General features: G+C 40.5%; 1 protein-coding gene across 5 annotated transcripts in view; it reads right to left on the reverse strand.

Moving 5' to 3' along the window:
- Positions 1 to 534: 534 nt before the first annotated feature.
- Positions 535 to 17340, reverse strand: part of CHN1 (chimerin 1) — a 201297-nt gene continuing 184491 nt past the window's right edge. For all 5 annotated transcript variants that reach the window (XM_005902544.3, XM_070358721.1, XM_070358719.1 and 2 more), the window contains 5 exons: positions 13223 to 13396; positions 12437 to 12514; positions 9486 to 9623; positions 2970 to 3075; positions 535 to 1327 (listed from right to left, as the gene is read on the reverse strand). In XM_005902544.3, the coding sequence (XP_005902606.1) occupies positions 1156 to 1327; positions 2970 to 3075; positions 9486 to 9623; positions 12437 to 12514; positions 13223 to 13396 (668 nt within the window). In that variant the 3' untranslated portion in view covers positions 535 to 1155. The remainder of the gene's footprint in view (positions 1328 to 2969; positions 3076 to 9485; positions 9624 to 12436; positions 12515 to 13222; positions 13397 to 17340) is intronic.

Here is a 17340-nt window from a genome sequence, read left to right on the forward strand (position 1 = left end):
TGCTGGGTGGTGTAGACCCCCGCTCCCCATTCAGGCTGCTTACCCGAGACTCCCCTCAGGTAGTGTCAGCTCAACGGCGTCAGCAGCATGCATCGCTGACGAACCAAGTGTTTAGAAAGTCAGGTTTTTTTTGTTTTGTTTTTGTTTTAGCCCTTTTTCTTTTTGTGATGGCTCTAGAATGAACTCCTACCTGCCCTCCCCACTCCCCCCAAAAGTTGAGATAATATTCTAGATTTCTGCCAGAGTATGCAAGAGAAATAAATCCATGAGTGGGTATTCTATTTCTAAGCAGTTTTAAATTACTTTTTTAAGGAGCATTCAATGCAAAACTTTCAACGGTAAACAAGAGAGGTGGCACGGAATACTCAGTATTAAATAAATGGTCAAACACATTTTCCCACATAGGATCAGTCATGAGAAAACAGTAAGCTATCAATATTTTTTATTTCTAAAAGCCAAATTTAATAAATTAATAAATGCATGCCAGATAAAAACACAAAATTACAACTGAAGACCAATAATAATTTAACAAAATGCTCTGTTGTACTTTTTTTTATTGGTAGAGATAATTTACTAAAGTAACAAATCTGAAAACACATTTTGCTTTTGCTGGAAAGAAAGTACTATGTTAGAGAAGAACTAAGAGAAACCAGAAAGGAAGCATTTGAGAAAAGTAGGCATATGTTATAGTCTATGGCAATGCAGCAGCCAGAGGTACTGTTTTCTCCATTTGTGTGCATGTTTATAGAAGCATCAGAAATCAATGACATAGGACCCAAAAGCAAAGTCACGACAGATTTACTCTGCGAAACATGCTGAATTACAACCACAGGCGACCCAGGATGAGGGGCGGTGCAGGCTTGGTGTCTCCTTTGTATGGGGTTCCCTTGCCAAACAGGGGGCTAATCATGCAATAGCTTGAGTTTCTCTGAACATGATAAACACCCAGGATTACTAGAACTGGAAAGCGTGTGTTCACTGTTTTACAAGGACAGCTGAGCGGTGCTATGAAAACAATGGGAGGTTCCTTCATTTTAATCTGGTTATATGCCCAAACTTCTAACCAAGAAATAATTCAGCTATAAGAGCCAATTAAATTACTATAAAACATTCCTTCATCTGTAAAACACTTCTTTTTTCCTTCAAACTAAAAATTTAAAATAAAATGTCTTCATTTTTGATAAGCAGCTCCACCACCAGTCTCTGATATCGTATATCGTTCAGGGCAGCCATGGCGTCTAGCTCTGGAGATCTCATGAGTGTCGGGCCGAAAACAATCCCAAGGTTCTCTGCATTCATCAGATTCTCCTTTTCATGGAGGGTGACTCTGAAAAAATACAAGGGAGGGTGACTTCATGTAGGGCATGGGGGTCTTTGTCGTGCTGGAGCGCTAAAACAAAAACAAGATTCAAAGTGGGTTGTGTCCACTGATCAACCCTTCTGCTGGGTTATTTCTCAACTTCAAAGTACTGACTCTCCTTAGAGTAAATGATAGGAATAATTTAAACTTCTGGTGACCACTGGAGCTGAAGCCAGAGCTGATGTGCTGGCCTGAGTAGGTTCTGTTCTATTTGTGGATTCTCCTGCCACGGCCCAGAGCTGCAGGGAAGGGGCTGGGTCATCTTGATGACCCATCAGGTCTCCCTCCACTTTGGTGAGATCTTGTTTCCTATAGAGAGTTTTTGCAAGCTGAATAGTTTATTGAGTATCTAGGGGGAGAGTGGCAGTGATATTAATAGGAAACGGCTAGGAGTAAGCAACCTCATCAGGGAGTGTTAAGTATTTTTATGATTTTTATTGCTACAGCAAAGGCACAGAGACTATAATTTGAGAGTTACTCCTTTGTTTTAGTGTGGAGTTCTTAACTGCATCCACATATGCAGTGAACTTGAATTTATAAGTGAAGTTATAAGCATATTAAAAGTCTTAACTTAGGGTGCTTCTAAAGATGGAGAGCATGTAGAGTCTCTGAAAGCACCATGAGTTACATATTCACTTTTGGGTAACTTGGACCTAAAGGTGTACAAAGTAGATGTCAAGTTCTGTTTTTTTGTTTACTTCTGATTGGTCTTACATGTGGGAACCCTATGCTATGCTATGCTATGCTAACTCACTTCAGTCGTGTCTGACTCTGTGCGACCCCACAGACGGCAGCCCACCAGGCTCCCCCGTCCCTGGGATTCTCCAGGCAAGAACACTGGAGTGGGCTGCCATTTCCTTCTCCAATGCATGGAAGTGAAAAGTGAAAGTGAAGTCGCTCAGTCGTGTCCAACTCTTAGCGACCCCATGGACTGCAGCCTAACATGCTCCTCCGTCCATGGGACCCTAAAACTACTAAAATTTGGTCATATAATTTTGGAAACTTTGCTTCAACTGGGAGAGATGGAGGGTGACCGAGCCGGGAAAAAAAGCTACCTCACCATCCATCACTTTAAAACATTAAACCAGAAGTAACTGAAATATTTTATTTTCCATTCCTCTCTTTACCCCTTTCTTTACTCCATCACTTTTTACAGCAGGTTTCAGTGTTGGCAACATTAATTCAATAATCTAAAATAGTAAGTCTGAAGTGCCTATTTTGGAGCAAGACATAAGAAAAGTGAGCTTTCTTGCAAGTTGCTTCATTCTTGCTTTATTCTATTAATGCTAGTGTCTTTATATAGCTGCAACCTTTTCCCTTTCCACAAAAATTAATGCATGTCCTTGGCAGAATATTGGTATTTCTAACATGTCTGCAAACATATACTGGAACTGCAAATCCATTTATGAAAGAATCAAGTCTGCATACCATATTATACTACAGAATATTTTTAGCCTTCCTTCTCAATGTGTGATTTCACACCAGGGGACAAGATAGCTATGCATTTATTCATTCTTCAACAGATCACCTGACCTCTCTTTCACCTTTGCTTTCATTTGATTCTTAACATCTGGATGTGGTACAAGTATATTCCAAGTTGGAAACTTGCCTCTTCAGATGCGCCATGAGGTACCGGAGGGTTTCGCAGTGAGCAGGCGGCAGCAGTTTCAGTGCTTCGTGAAGGGTTTCTAATTGCTCATCAGGATCCATAATTTCTGTAACAGCAAGATGAATACCAAGGAGAGAAACTTTAACAGACAACTGGTACAAATGGCTCATTTAATTCTATTATTATGGTGATCTTCTGAAACTGACAAGGTCACTGTTCATGGCCTTGGAAAATAATTTTTAAGGTTCAAGTCTCAGACTTCCACAAGGTTAGTGTCCATGTGGCAAGTCCATTTCCTTGGACTTCTGGGGAGGGTACCCAGTGTTTTCAACTTGAGGGTCCTGGGGTCTGTTAACTATGAAAACTGGATATTGGATGTATAGGATGTAACTTTAAAAAACTCAAGACACATGTATGGAAGGATAAAAACATATATGCAAACGAGGTCATCTTTGAACACTACAGACATACTGAAGCCATGCTGCACTGTTCAAAATATTTTGAAAATCTCCTTTCAGCATCTTCATTTAGATATTTTAGTTCTCTGTTGGCCAAAAAGTCACATTCCTTTCAGGTCACAGAGTGCATTTAATCCATCAGTTACTTCCATATTCAGAAACAATAGATATCTTTGGAATTTTGTGTTCTCAGAAAGAGAACCACAGCACATTCCTGCTTCAACCCAAACATGAGGAAGATGGGGCACCTTTAAATGTTGGGTGTCAGGGCAACTGCCTTGAAATGTTGGCTAGCAGCCTTGAAATGCTGGAAGTCCACATCTAACCAGAATATAACGTTTAAGACACAAGCCCAAGAATCCTTTCTAATTTATAAAACTAATTTAATGGCAATGTACTGGAGTCAGGTAAAAACTAAAATAAGATCAGTGTGAAAAGTTTCTAGGATTGGCAGAGCAGATGTGGTAAATTTTACACTGATTAAAGTTTTTTAATTCAAAGAAACTTTAGCCATTTTACAATTTCTGCCCAAAGTTTCCTCAGAGTTCTTGGTTTATTTCTCAGCAATAAAGGATGTGCTGTTTGCCTTTTGCTATAATAAATAACGCACAGCCTTTGAACCTTGGGACGTCAAGGTTCAAAGTGCCAATACGTAACAGCTGTCACACCTCAGATACTGAAATTCAATCATCTAATTTCTAAAACTAAGAAAAGAAAATTCCATTTACTATAGAAAACTACTAGTTTTTACTTGGCTATAGATTTTATGATTGGACTATTTGAAACTATAGTATTCTGGAAATTGAAAAAAAGAGTAACAGTTTCCTTTTAACTTCTACAGCTAATCTTTATAAGGAGAATCCTGAGATAGTATGAAATTAAGGACAGTGTTGGTGGCCCAGCAAACAAGCAAAATTCCCTGCTCACAGACAGCTTACTTTCTACTGGAGGCAACAGACGATAAACAATGAACAGCCTATCTTAGACTTTTTACGAGATTAGAATGATTCCTATGGAAAAAATCAGCAGGATAAGAAACACTGGGAGGGCTGAGAGGGTGCAGTATTACATGGGACGGTCAGGATAGGCCTTAATGAGAAAAAGGTCTTGAGTACAGACTTGGAGGGAGCGAGGGAATGAACTCCATGGAGATCTGGGTGAAGATGGTTCCATGCAGAGAGAAACCTTGCAAAGAAACAGCCGTGCAAAGGGCCTGAGGGGGACAGTGTGCCTGTGATGTTTGAGGAAAAGCGAGGAACCAAGTGTGGCTGCAGGAGCCCAAGCAAGGAGGGGAGAAGGGGGTGAGGTCAGAGAGGTAAGAGGGTGCTTCATCGCGGCATGGGCTGTGGCTGGTTTAAGAGCACAGCATTTACAGAGAGAAATGGGAAGGTTCTACACGAAGGAGGGTCATAATCTGACATACATTTTTCACATCACTCCTCTGGCTGCCATGTAGGGAACAGGCTATGGAAGAGCAAGAGTAAAACCTGAAAGATGGCTCGGGTCATAATTACACACACCCAGGTGAAGAATGTCCAGGTGGTGCAGTGAAGGTGATAAGTTGCCGAATTCTGGGCATATTTTGAGGGCAGAGTCCAGAGGATTTTCTGATGAGGGATGTATGAAAAAGAGAAGAATCAAGAATGAGCTAAAATTTGGGCTTAGGCAACTGGAAGGGTGGAGCCTCAATTAACTGAGATGGGGAAGATCACAGGTGGATGAGGTTTGGGGGGAAGATCAAGAGCTGCTTTTGAGATGTCATCAGATATCCAAGTGAACGCGCTGACTATAAACTGCTCTGGGGTTTAGGGAGAGGGCCAGACCGGAATTATAAATTTGGGAACAAATGGCAAAATGCAATTGAGTATACTGATATTAAATTGACCAAGATTCTTCTCTAGAATTAATTTCCCTTTTTTCCCTAAAGTCTTACTCATGATCAATTTTTCAGAGAATGCAAACCTTTAGCCCCAAGAAAACCACAGCATAATTTAAGAGTAAGACAGATACAGTGGAATGTACGCAGAGGCGGAAGGTCACCAGTAGTTGCTGAAGTGTATGAAAGACTTGCATGTGGGAGAGGGGGACACTGGGATCACCACCCACGGTGCGGAGTTAAAAGCAGGCGGGTTCCTGGCGCCTCTGTCAGCGGACATCTGTCTACCAGTGGACAGGCCACCTGGAGAAGTAGTGATCGTAGCTTTTTGTTGTTGTTTAATTGTCTACCGCTTGGCAGGCAGATTCTTTACCACTAAGCCACCAGGGAAGTCGTTCCTGTAGTTACAGGGTATTTAAAAAACAATGTGTTGGTGCTGCTGTATTTAAAATGGATAGCCAACAAGGACCTACTCTATAGCACATGGAATTCTCCTCAGTATCATGTGACAGCCTGGATGGGAGGGGAGTTTGGGGGAGAATGGATACATATATATGTATGGCTAAGTCCCTTCGCTGTTTACCTGAAATTATCACAACACTGTTGATTGGCTATACCTCAATACAAAATAAAAAGTTGAAAAAAACAAACAAACCCCCAACAACAACAAAAAAGAATGTGTTGGAGAAAGAAGGCCAGTTACACAACCCCTTAGATTATCAAAAAATGCTAAGATACTATGGTTCTTAGTATAAAATTATGTTTACTCATTCAACAAATGTTTTTCAGCACTATTATTTTGGGCTTCCCCTGGTGGCTCAGTTGGTAAAGAATCTGCCTGCAATGGAGGAGATGGCTCGCAATGCAGGAGACTCGAGTTTGATCCCTGGGTCAGGAAGATCCCCTGGAGAAGGAAATGGCAACCCACTCCAGTATGCTTCTTGCCTGGAAAATTCCATGGACAGAGGAGCCTGGTGGGCCACAGTCCACAGGGTCACAAGAGTCAGACATGACTTAGCAACTAAACCATTACGTAACTGGGTGCTGCGGTGATACAGACAGGAGAGGACCCCTGCACCTGAGGGAGTTACAGTCTAGTAGGGAAGACCAGATATAACTATAACCTTGGCAGGAAGGAATGAGGCTGTGAACGAGGCCCATCTGTGTGTGAGGCAACTCTGAGAGAGAAAGGTGGCCTGCAGCTGAGAGGTCCTGGAAAAGTCTGGAGGATTCGGGAATGTGGGTGTGGACATTGTGGGGGCAGGTAGTGAGCACTCTGGACATGTATCAGGCCTAGTTACAAGCTCTCTGAATGAAAGTACTGTCTGATTCTTCAGAGAAATTCAAATCCAAGAAGAATAAAACTTAGGCAAGCAAAAGGGGTGAATCAGTGGCACAGCTGACGGGGAAACTCAGCAAGCTCTCTTTCCAGACTTCTCTTCAGCACATTTTAAATTGCTGAGGACAAAGAACCCTGGGTTTTCTCTCTGAGTTTATCTGACTCACTCACAGTTACATACTAACTGAGTCATGTAACTTTTCTGAGATCTTCTGGGAAGAGCTCTTAGACTCCTTGGCCGGAAGATGGTTTCTCCATTCAGCCCGACCCAGAGCTCAGCTGTGGCAGTGCTCTTTTCACTGTGATGCATGCTGAGTTACTGAGCATGGCCTCTGTTTTGTAGGGCACTGATTTCTTCACCAGGGAGACCAAGGCTTCAAGTTGGTTCATAAGAGAGTTTCCAGGGGATTATGAATGGTTATGAAGCTCTTCAAGCCTTTGGTTGGGATGCCCTGGCCTTCTCCATCCTTGAATCCTTTTCTCATTTTCTGCAACCACTCCCTTCCAGCTTTCAACCAGCAGCCTCTCCAGGGAAGGCTGCCAGAGCAGCGTTCAAACAGCTGTTGCAGGGGAAAGCTTTAACAAGAACTCTGACTTTATTGTTGTGGTTGCTATTTGCAAGGGCTTCTAGTAAATGCCAGAGATAACCTGAGACCTGAAGAACATGGTCCCCGGTTGTTTCAATGGCTGAGATACTAAAAAGCTCATTGCGAAGGGTGAGTTAGCTCTGTGCTCTGTTTGAAAGGGGTCCCACCCCTTCCCTCTTGTCTTCCTCCTCCTTTTAATCCTTCTGTTCCCTGTCCCATGAAGGAAGCCATGCAGCATGCAGAGGGGAGAGGGCCAGGGCTTTGATGTCACAGATGTGAATTTGAATGCCAGGGCCACCCCCTCTTGCCATGTGACCATGGACAATTACACCTATAACATCTCATTTCTTCTAAAACAGCATTATGGGCGTAAAGTGCCCAGCACCATTTCTGGCGCTGAGTATGTTCTATAAATCTTAGCTTCTCTCATTTTCCTTATCTATCAATACAGAAAGAGAAAGCCTGTTTCTATGGGTCTGAAGAATGAAACAGATTCTACTACCAGGAAAGACATGTTATAAGGACACATTGTTCCACAAACTCTTGGATACCAGTATCAAACCCGTACAGTAAACACGTATATTGTGCGTAAACATTATGCCAGGGTTTTTGGTGTCACACATCAAACAATCTTAGAGGGAAATGGAATTTCTACCTTAAGGGAAGTTTCTTACGATGTGCTTTCAAGAGCTCTCTGAGGGGTGACATAGGGAGCTTGCTGACTTCGCTGAATAGGAGGGCTGTTTCAGACACAAACCAAGAATGGTGACAAATGCTTTGGAAGGATAATAAAGAGGGGAGATTGTCCTCAGCAGCTTGGGTGGATATGGGGAAAGGCAGTGAGGTAATTTGGGAGTGAGGGGTGAAAGGCCTTAAGATCCATAAGGAGAGCTTAGATTTTTCTTCTAAGTAGATAAAGGTTATGCAGCATTCAGAACTGGGGTTTGAATCCCGGCTCTGTCCTTTGCTAACTGGATGCCCACAAGCCAGTCACATTTCACTGTTACTCCCGAGCCACATGGGGACAGAAACACTGTGCAGTGGAGCCCCGTGCTGTCCTGGGGACTGGGGTAAACCGAGGTCTGAGCAGCCCTTCATGGCACAGGTGTGTGTCAAGTGCGTTCCAGATTAGCAGTTATGTGATTTCTCTCTCTGGGAGGAAACCTGTGCCCCACCAAACAAGAACCCGTAAGCGCCTTCAGACAATTTTCATGATCTGCCCTGAACGCATCCTGAATTCCCATGGAAGAGATAGAGTCTTGTGGCTTCTAAGTTGAATGCTTGTAAAAAATCAGTGCAATTCTCACAGCTGTTCTCTACATGAGAGCTTGAACTGACCCGCGAGGAATCAGGGCTCCATGGAACTAACCACAAAAATTCTCAACATGAGCTCTGAAGGGAAACTGAAAATTAGAACAAAGAAAGTTTGTACTTCATGAAATTCCAAAATCAAAAAGCAAATCAGTGTTACTAAGGAAGTGATGTTATTATTTAAAGATCAAGACAACATATGGTTTTTAAGAGAGAGAGCAAACGATGGAAATAGCCTATCTTTTCAGAAAAAAAAAAAAAAGGTAATGCCAACACTTAAAATCTGTTAAGAATTCCCTTCTTTAAAAAAAAAAAAGTGTGAACTACAGGTATGATTTTTGCACCATAAATAAAATTTGGCAAATGAGCCTTTGCTTTTTCTCATTTTCATCTTAACTAGAGCTTATTTTTTAACTTTTTAAAAAGTTAACTTTTTAAAACTTTTATTTCTTAACATTTGATCTAAAACAGAGCTTCTTAAAGTATAATCTATGAACCTGAGCCAGTCTGCAAACTGTTACTGGCGTGTCACAGGATAAGGACAGAAACTGAAAGTAAGAATTTATATATTTTATAGCAGTCTGACAGAGTCATCTTTGTGTTTGCTGAATCTAACAACAGATAGTTGGTATTTTTTCAATTTGTTTTTCTAGTTATTTTTATTTTACTTTACAAAACTACTGTTCATGTCTAGGAGAACTGGTGTTAAGCCTTACTGTGGAAAGTAAAGGCTACAAATTACAAAGATGATTCTGATGGTAGAAGTCATAAATAACCTATGTTAGAGAAGAGTTCAAAATTCTTGTGAGTACATTAGCCATGGAGAGAGGCCAGGGAGAAACATTTCATAAAATGCATTCAAGATACTCAGCAGAAAAAAACAGGAGATGTGATTACCTAGAAGAGACGATTTTTCAGGTTACAAGCGCATGCCTACATACTTACTGGCGGACTCTATAAACTTAGGGTAGGCGTCATATGTGATGAGTGGAATCGGCAAATCCCTGAAGTACAGTTTCAGTGCACCAGTGATAATGTTGATATCTTCATACATGTTCACAGAAATATCTGCTTTCTCACCATCTTTGAAGGATGTTAAAAGAAACAGAAGTAAATATCTGGATTCATAGCACTTTTAACAAATAACATTTTTGTACACTGTTAAAGATTCATAATGCTTCAGTTTTAAACATCAAATTCACTGTGCTGATACATGTGTATTTTTTTTCTGTGGAAGACAACCTGAATTTTTTATTCTAAAGTTATTTATTCTTCCACGATTTATGATGGAGGGGGATAGTAGAAGATGACTGAGGTTAACAAAAATATTTTAAAATTTCGTGAGAATTCCTAGAGGAATATTGTGGGGTAACTTTTTCTTTCTTTTTAAAATAAACATAGAGAATGTGAAAAATAACAACTGAGGTCCTCCCAACTTATAAAAGACCCAGCACAAAAGGCCGCCTTCGATTCACCCTGGGTTCTCATACATAATGTTCGCTCTTGCCTGAGCCCTGGGGATAGGAGAATTAGTGAGAAGGAAAGGCAAAACAAAACTCTAGAGTGTTGCGATAACAAGAGAAGAAATTATAAAACACAGGAATGTTTTAAACTTGCTGGGCCTTAACCCTGAAGGAAAGCTGGCCTTCCTTCAGGGTGACCCCTTCTGCCCTCCCCTGCACTTAGTACTCTGTTAAAACAGCTCAATTTTCATCTACTAAAGATTTAATTAGTTTCTACTCTGAGCTAGATCTTATACTAATTTCTTTTATTCCATTTGGCTTATGAAAGATTTCTAAGGATGAAAAAGCAGCATCTTCCCCACAGAGCTATTAGAATGGCTAGAACCCGGAACACCGACAACCCAAATGCTGACAAGGATGTAGAGCCCCGGAACTCTCTCTGGTTGCTGGCAGAAATACAAAGAGGAGCTGGCACTTCAGAAAGCAGGCAGGTGCTTGCAAAGCTAAACAAACACTTACCATATAATCCAGCAATCATACTCCTTGGTATTTACCCAAAGGAACTGAAAACTTTTGTCCACACAAAAACCTGCACATAAATGTTTCTAGCAGCTATATTTGCAATTGCCAAAAGCATGGAAGCAACCAAGGTGGCTTTCAGTAAGTGAACTGATAAACTGTGGTATACCCAGACAAAAACAATATTATTCAGTGATAAAAATAAATGAGCTCTCAAGCCATGAAAAGACATGGGGAAACTTTATATGCACATTGCCAAGTAACAGAGGCCGGTCTGGAAAAGTTACATACTGAACGATTCCAACTATTTGACAATCTGGAAAAGGCAAAGCTATGGAGTCAGTAAGAAGATCAGCGGCATTCGGGGAGGAAGGGGAAGAAGAAGAACAGATGGAGTGCAAGGATTGTTACAGCAGTCAAAGTTCTGTACGGCACTGTAATGGTGGATACGTGACGTTACGCATTTGCCCAAAACCATAGAACTGTACAACATAAAGAACTTTAATGTAAACTACTGACTGTAGTCAGTAATAATGTATTGACATCAATATTGGCTCACAATTATAACAGACTGTATTATATGAATGAGAGATGTTAATAGAGGAAACTGTGGGCAGGAGCAAGAAAGGAGGGGTTATATGGCAAATCTCCCACTGCCAGTGGCTGGGAATGGACTTGATCAGTTGTTACCTTCCGGAGAAATAGAAATGCCTCTTAACATTCAATCTTGTTTAGATTCAGGGTTGTTCCCGATGTCATTTCTTCACCTCATCTCCAATCTTGTCAAATATGTGGGCTGACCTAGATTTCTTCTGTGTTGATGATAATATCTCATTTATTTTGTCTTCTACCTCTGTTGGCTGTTAGAGGTCTGTGATGGGAGAGGAGTGTGATGGAACCAGAAGTGCGTACTTGCAAAGAAAAGGGTCTCTTCACCATCACAACTCCCGTTCTTTTTACTTCCTATATTCAAGCTTACAATCTTTGGTACCATTTATTCCAGTGCTCAACACAAAGACAAATCGGAGAACCATGGGAACAAAACCTTAATTTAAATGTTAAAAGAAAATAAGCTGCGCTGAGCTTTTCTTTGGCTGGGCCCCTCCTCCCACAGAGGGGTCTGATGCCAGAAGGTCTTTAGGTCCTCTCAGATTCTTGCCCCAACACATGAGATTGATTTTTTTTTTTTTTTCCTGGTTGGTCTTTCAAATCCACATATTTTGGCAGTTTTGTGATACTGGAGATTTAACACAATATTTCAGCATAACAATGTTGGAGAGAAGACTACTTTGACCATGTAATACCATTCCAACAGTCAATTAGCTGGGAAGTGCTAAGCATGCATGCCAACTTACAGGAAAATTCACAAAGCTTCTCCTTTTTTACCAAATAGATCATATCAACTCAGAAGTAAAGCTTTCAGGAAGTAAGTTAATTAGCACATGTGGTCAAAACCCTACATTTCTTAAATGAAAATTAATGAGCTTGAACTTGGATGACAAGATGCTGGGGAGGCATGCACAGCAGGCAGAGTTAGGTCAGCCACCACAGACCTGGGAAATCTGAGCTCTGTAATGACTTAGATTCCTTCCTCTCCCACCTACCTCCACTGTTTTTTCCATGGTTTCTGGTAAATTTAATTGCTCTGTATATATTTTGGTGAACATGGACCAGCCTTGGAGACTCCAATATTGGTAATATAGTTAAATTTTACACTTCCTTCTCATCCTGAAATTTAATAGGTTAATACTTACAACTAATACAGAAATTATAAAAATTATAAGCTAAGTTATTTTATTTGGCATAATAATAAATAGTGATTTAGAAAAACAATGGAAAGAATAAAATAAGAAATTATGTCTCTTTGGGTAGAGTATTATTGTCCTAAGGTAATGAACCTGCTGGAAAACACACCTCTGTCAAAAGCCATCTTGACATCTTCAATTAGGTCACTAAATCCTGAGACTCGGTACAGTCCTTCAGAATTAAGACCTGTAAAAATAGAGCAGAGGAGCTAATTAGTCTCTTTGGGGTAACGTCCTTTCCTCAGATTTTAACTTTTTCTCATACTTCAGGTTAGGGAAGCAATGTGTCAGGAAGAATGATGAAACATATATGTTTAGAAATATGTATGTTTAGAAACCTCTTCATACTTTTCTCCTAAAATAAAATCGTTTTACTCACAGTTCTTTAATTCTGACGTACTCTCGCCTGAATATCTGTAATTTGGCTCTAGATCAAATGCCTTAAGTCTTAAGGGAAATAATTTCACCACCACTGCCATACCATAAATTCTTTTACATAAGAGAAGACTGAGATCAACTATATTAATAGGCCCGTAGCAATTATCTCCAAAGTGGCAGAGACTAATTAGGGCGTAGTTCTGGATTTTGGTTGTTTGGCCTGTTTTAAACAGAGCATTTATTTCTTTGCTTTTTGGACCTAAGCAAAGTATAAAAACTGAAAAAAGAACTGGCATTTATATATCAAATTTTACAGACTGGGAGAATCATCCATAAATATATTTTTAAGCATATTTCTTATAACTGGTTAAGTGTACCTTGAAATCATGTTGGTAATTACTTGTTAACTGCTTTCAGACTTCCAGATTAGTATCTGGAACCATTCCCCCTAACCTGCAGAAGGAAGCCTGGCTGTGCAGGGGGCTGTGGCTGCTCTGAGCCGCTGGAAGCACCTCACCTCGAGCTTCGATCTCCCTGATGCACATGTCCACCACCATGGGCCGCTTGGTGGTGCGGGCTTTCACGAGCGTCGTCAGGTCACAGCTGTACACCTTCTTGACATGTTTCAAGTCTGGCTTACAGTCATTTGGGACCATCTTGGAACACTGCTTATGAACATTCAAACCACAATCTGAAGAATTTAAAAAGGAAAAATTCATTATTATTTTCAGAATTTTGAGTGTTCTGGAGTGTTTATTTTGGCAAGACACTTCAACCTGAATTAGGTTTAAAGACTAGCTTTCAGCCAGCAGAGTGAGGGGAACATTCCTCTCATTCTCTCTTTTGGAAAATTTTGATTTTAAGTTAGAAGACTAGAATTCCAGCTCATGTTCCATCATTTACTCACTGTATGATCTCAAGAGAATACCAACCCAGACCAAAGTTAATAAGTGTTCAATTAAATGTCTACAAAATGTAATATTATGCCAATTAAAAACTTATCCATTTCTTTAAAGTTACATAAAAATTATATTCAATGTGGGATATAACTGCATTTTAACAAATCTAATATGAGGTGGAAGTGAACCCCCAAAAGTAAAGAGTATCCAAGGGCCCTCTTAAAATGATGCTGATCATATTTATATATACTCATAGCTCTTTAAATATATGCATATGATAATGATATAGAATACATCTAGATAGCTAAAAGTAGCTATAGTTATTATTTGTTACTGCTATCATCAACAGCTTACTAATGCCAAGCACACTATTTCAAGTGCTTTACATTATTTAAACTCACAAATTTCTATAAAACAGGTTTTATTCTCTTTTATAAATGTGATGAAACCAAGCACACAGGTGTTAAGTAACTTACCTACAGCGTTTAGTACATTGTGGAGCCAAGATTCAAGCCTACAAAGATTGTAATGTCCACGATTTTAACACCTATACCATACTGCCTCTACTGAAATTATTCCTTTGCTTTGTCATTTTATTGGGTTATAAATTCTAAAATGCCAGAGTCCAAATATTTTCTAGTTAACATTTTGAGACATTTTATTTTCAAGAAGAAGAGCACAATGGCATTTTAGAAGAAGCAGACAGAAATACAAATATTTTGCTAAATTAGACTTAGGAGACATGGACTGTACCTGAATAATTTAACTAAATTTTGTCTTTCTGGTTTTTTGGTAAATGTTACCCGTTTGTTTTTAAGCTCATGAAAACTTGACACTGACCTCTTGTAAATCAAATTCAAGTGGGGTACACATAGTTTACAGCCAGGTCTTAATGGATTAGGGGCTTCCCAGGTGGCGGTAGTGGTAAAGAACCCTCCTGCCAATTCAGGAGATTCAAGAGATGCAAGTGTGATCTCTGGGTCGGTAAGATCCCCTGAAGGAGGGCATGGCAACCCACTTCAGTATTGTTGCCTGGAGAATCCTATGAACTGAGGAGCCTGGCAGGCTGCAATCCATGGGGTTGCAAAAAGTCGGACACGACTGAAGCGACTCAGCACACAATGCATTTGAAAACCATACAATGTGATTACCCTGTCTGTGGTCCTTGGGTAAGCTTCAGTTTTGCTTACTGTTTGGGCAGAAAGGGGAGCATAACATTCACCTCACAGAATTGTTATGAGAATTAAGGAGCCAATGTAGTCAAGGTGATTTGCATATTGTAAAATGTTAGACAAATACCGACAATGATCATCATCATGACCTTCGGTAAAGTTGCAATCGAGTTATATTTGACAGTAACAGTTAACAGAGACAAGGAAAATTAGCCATGGCTTAAAAATAAAATTGTTATTTCATCAAATATGTAGACACTGCCAATCTGACAAAAGAACTTAAAGCTTGTGGTGACTCTTAGGGAGGAAGTCCTATGTTCTGAGCATCGCCCAAGTGAAAAGACAGGTTTGGGTCTTTGCAGGGGTCTGTCTGTAAGTGAACAGCACCGGAGATGGCACGGCAGTGCTGATAGTGTCCCAACATGACCATCACTAAAGAACAACAGCTGCTGCTTCGAGTACGGAAAGGCTGCCAGGGATAGGAGCTCTAGTGTGCCATCTCAAGAAATGACCCAACATTGTTCTACATAGTCAAATAATGTCCAAATGAGTCCAGGACCCAAATCCTAAATTTCTCTTTATTCTATATTAGATATAAATAAAGTTTCTGATTCAATCATAAGGCAAATTGGTGGTAAAATGTCCACTTAAAAGACCTCACTTCCCCTGAACATTTTAATGTTTTGGACAGCTTCTATAATTTAGAGCTAGATCTATTGATGTGTGCTTTTGAATGACTTACTTAAAATTTTCTGTGACTTATACAGAATGGGAATAATAATAGTATTTATCCATTAATATTGGATCTACTATTAGGTTCTATTATTATGTTAATGAGAGGCTGTACATTTCTCTGTTGTTATTCAGAAGAAGGAAGTAACTCTGAGGGGCCTTTCCTAGGCAGTGCCCCAGGGTTCCTTGAATGGCACTATCATGACCAGCTTAGGGTCAGGAGCTAGGCTGACCTCTAGGCCAATTCTGTTTGTCAGATGTGAATGCCAGGTCCTGAAAAGGACTGGGATGTTGGGGTTATAGCTGCTTCCTCATCTACACAGTTCTTAGTACATTTCATTTACAGAAAAGTACCTCCAAGCAGGCACATCATTTTTCTCTGACTGCTTTACCAAATCTGGGGAGTTGCAGCCACTGATTTCTCAAATATCTTTACCCTTCCCACTTATTATTCCTCTCCTGGGATTCCAACAACACAAATGTTAAATCTTGTTACTGTCCTACAGGTCTTTGAGGCTCAGTTCACTTTTTAAAATCTATTTTCCCCTCTCATTTAAGTTGGATAATTTCTATTGATCTATTTTTCAGGTTCATGGATTCCTGCCTCTGACATATCCAATCTATCAATACTTCTGAGCCCATCCTGTGGGTATTTTGTTCATAAATTTCTCAGTTCTAAAACGTCCACTTAATTCTTTCTTATATCTTTATTTCTTTCTGATATTTCCTATTTTTCATTTGTTTCAAGAGTCTTTCTAATTGCTTCTTGGAACATTTTTATGAATGCTGTTTTCCTTATCAGATAATTCCAACATCTATCTATATCATCTCAATATTGGTGACTATTGACTGTCTTCTTTCATCTGAGTTGGGATTTTCCTGGTTGCTGGTAATGAAGTATAATTTTGAACTGCATCCTGGATATTTTGAGTGTTATAAGACTGTGTGGTCCCTCCTGAAATCTTCAACTTTAGCAGGTAGTTAACCTGTTTAGATTTAGAATGCACATCCTGGCACACTATATAGGCTGTGTTTCAAATGTCAACCTAGTTTACAAAGCCTTTGTAATGCTTTTGCAGTGTTATTTTGCCCACCAAACTTGTATGTTATTCAAATGGCAGGACTCTACCCCACATTCTGGGCAGGGAAGAGGTCCTAGTCATTACGGCAGGGCGGAGAAGTCTTGGTTTGCCTCCATGCCTGGTTGGGGAGAAGTATTGTGCTGCATGAACTGCAGGGTGGGTACTAAAGACAGAGTTCTGATCGTGGTCTCAGCTGCCTCATTACTGCAGGGCAGGGGTGGAGACAGGGCTCTGCCTGTAGATTTAGGCTGAATGGGCGCTACTTCTACTTGAGGGTGAGGATGAAAGTCAGGGTTCCACCCACAGGCTCAGCCAAGGAAGGGTACCACTTTCTTCCTGCAGGATGGTGGGGGGAAGACTCACAGGAGAGAAGTACAACCCTGTTACTGCAGAGTGGGATGGAAAACAGGTATCTACCCACAGGCTTCTGCCGCAGAATCCACGGGGGCGGGGGGCAATGTGGCTTTGTCATGGTGTCCACCTGGAGAATGCAGATGCACTAAAAGGTTTCTATCTGGCTCAGCTGCCCTTTCCCCAAGACTGTGCATAGGAGAGCTGGTTCTCTCGGGATTATTTTTTTGTGTCTGCTGGCATTTATGACTCGTGGGTGTCTCTAGTGCTCAGGCTGGGATACACAAGCGTTAAAAAAAAAATCCAAAATACCACCAGGCAACTGACTTCTGAGTTCTCTGAGTCCTGAGGTCCCTAATCAGCCGCCACCCCCCACTTTTTTTTTAATGTGGACCATTT

This window comes from Bos mutus, chromosome 2, assembly GCF_027580195.1.
Source record: "Bos mutus isolate GX-2022 chromosome 2, NWIPB_WYAK_1.1, whole genome shotgun sequence".
In the NCBI taxonomy this organism is placed as follows: Eukaryota; Metazoa; Chordata; class Mammalia; order Artiodactyla; family Bovidae; genus Bos; species Bos mutus.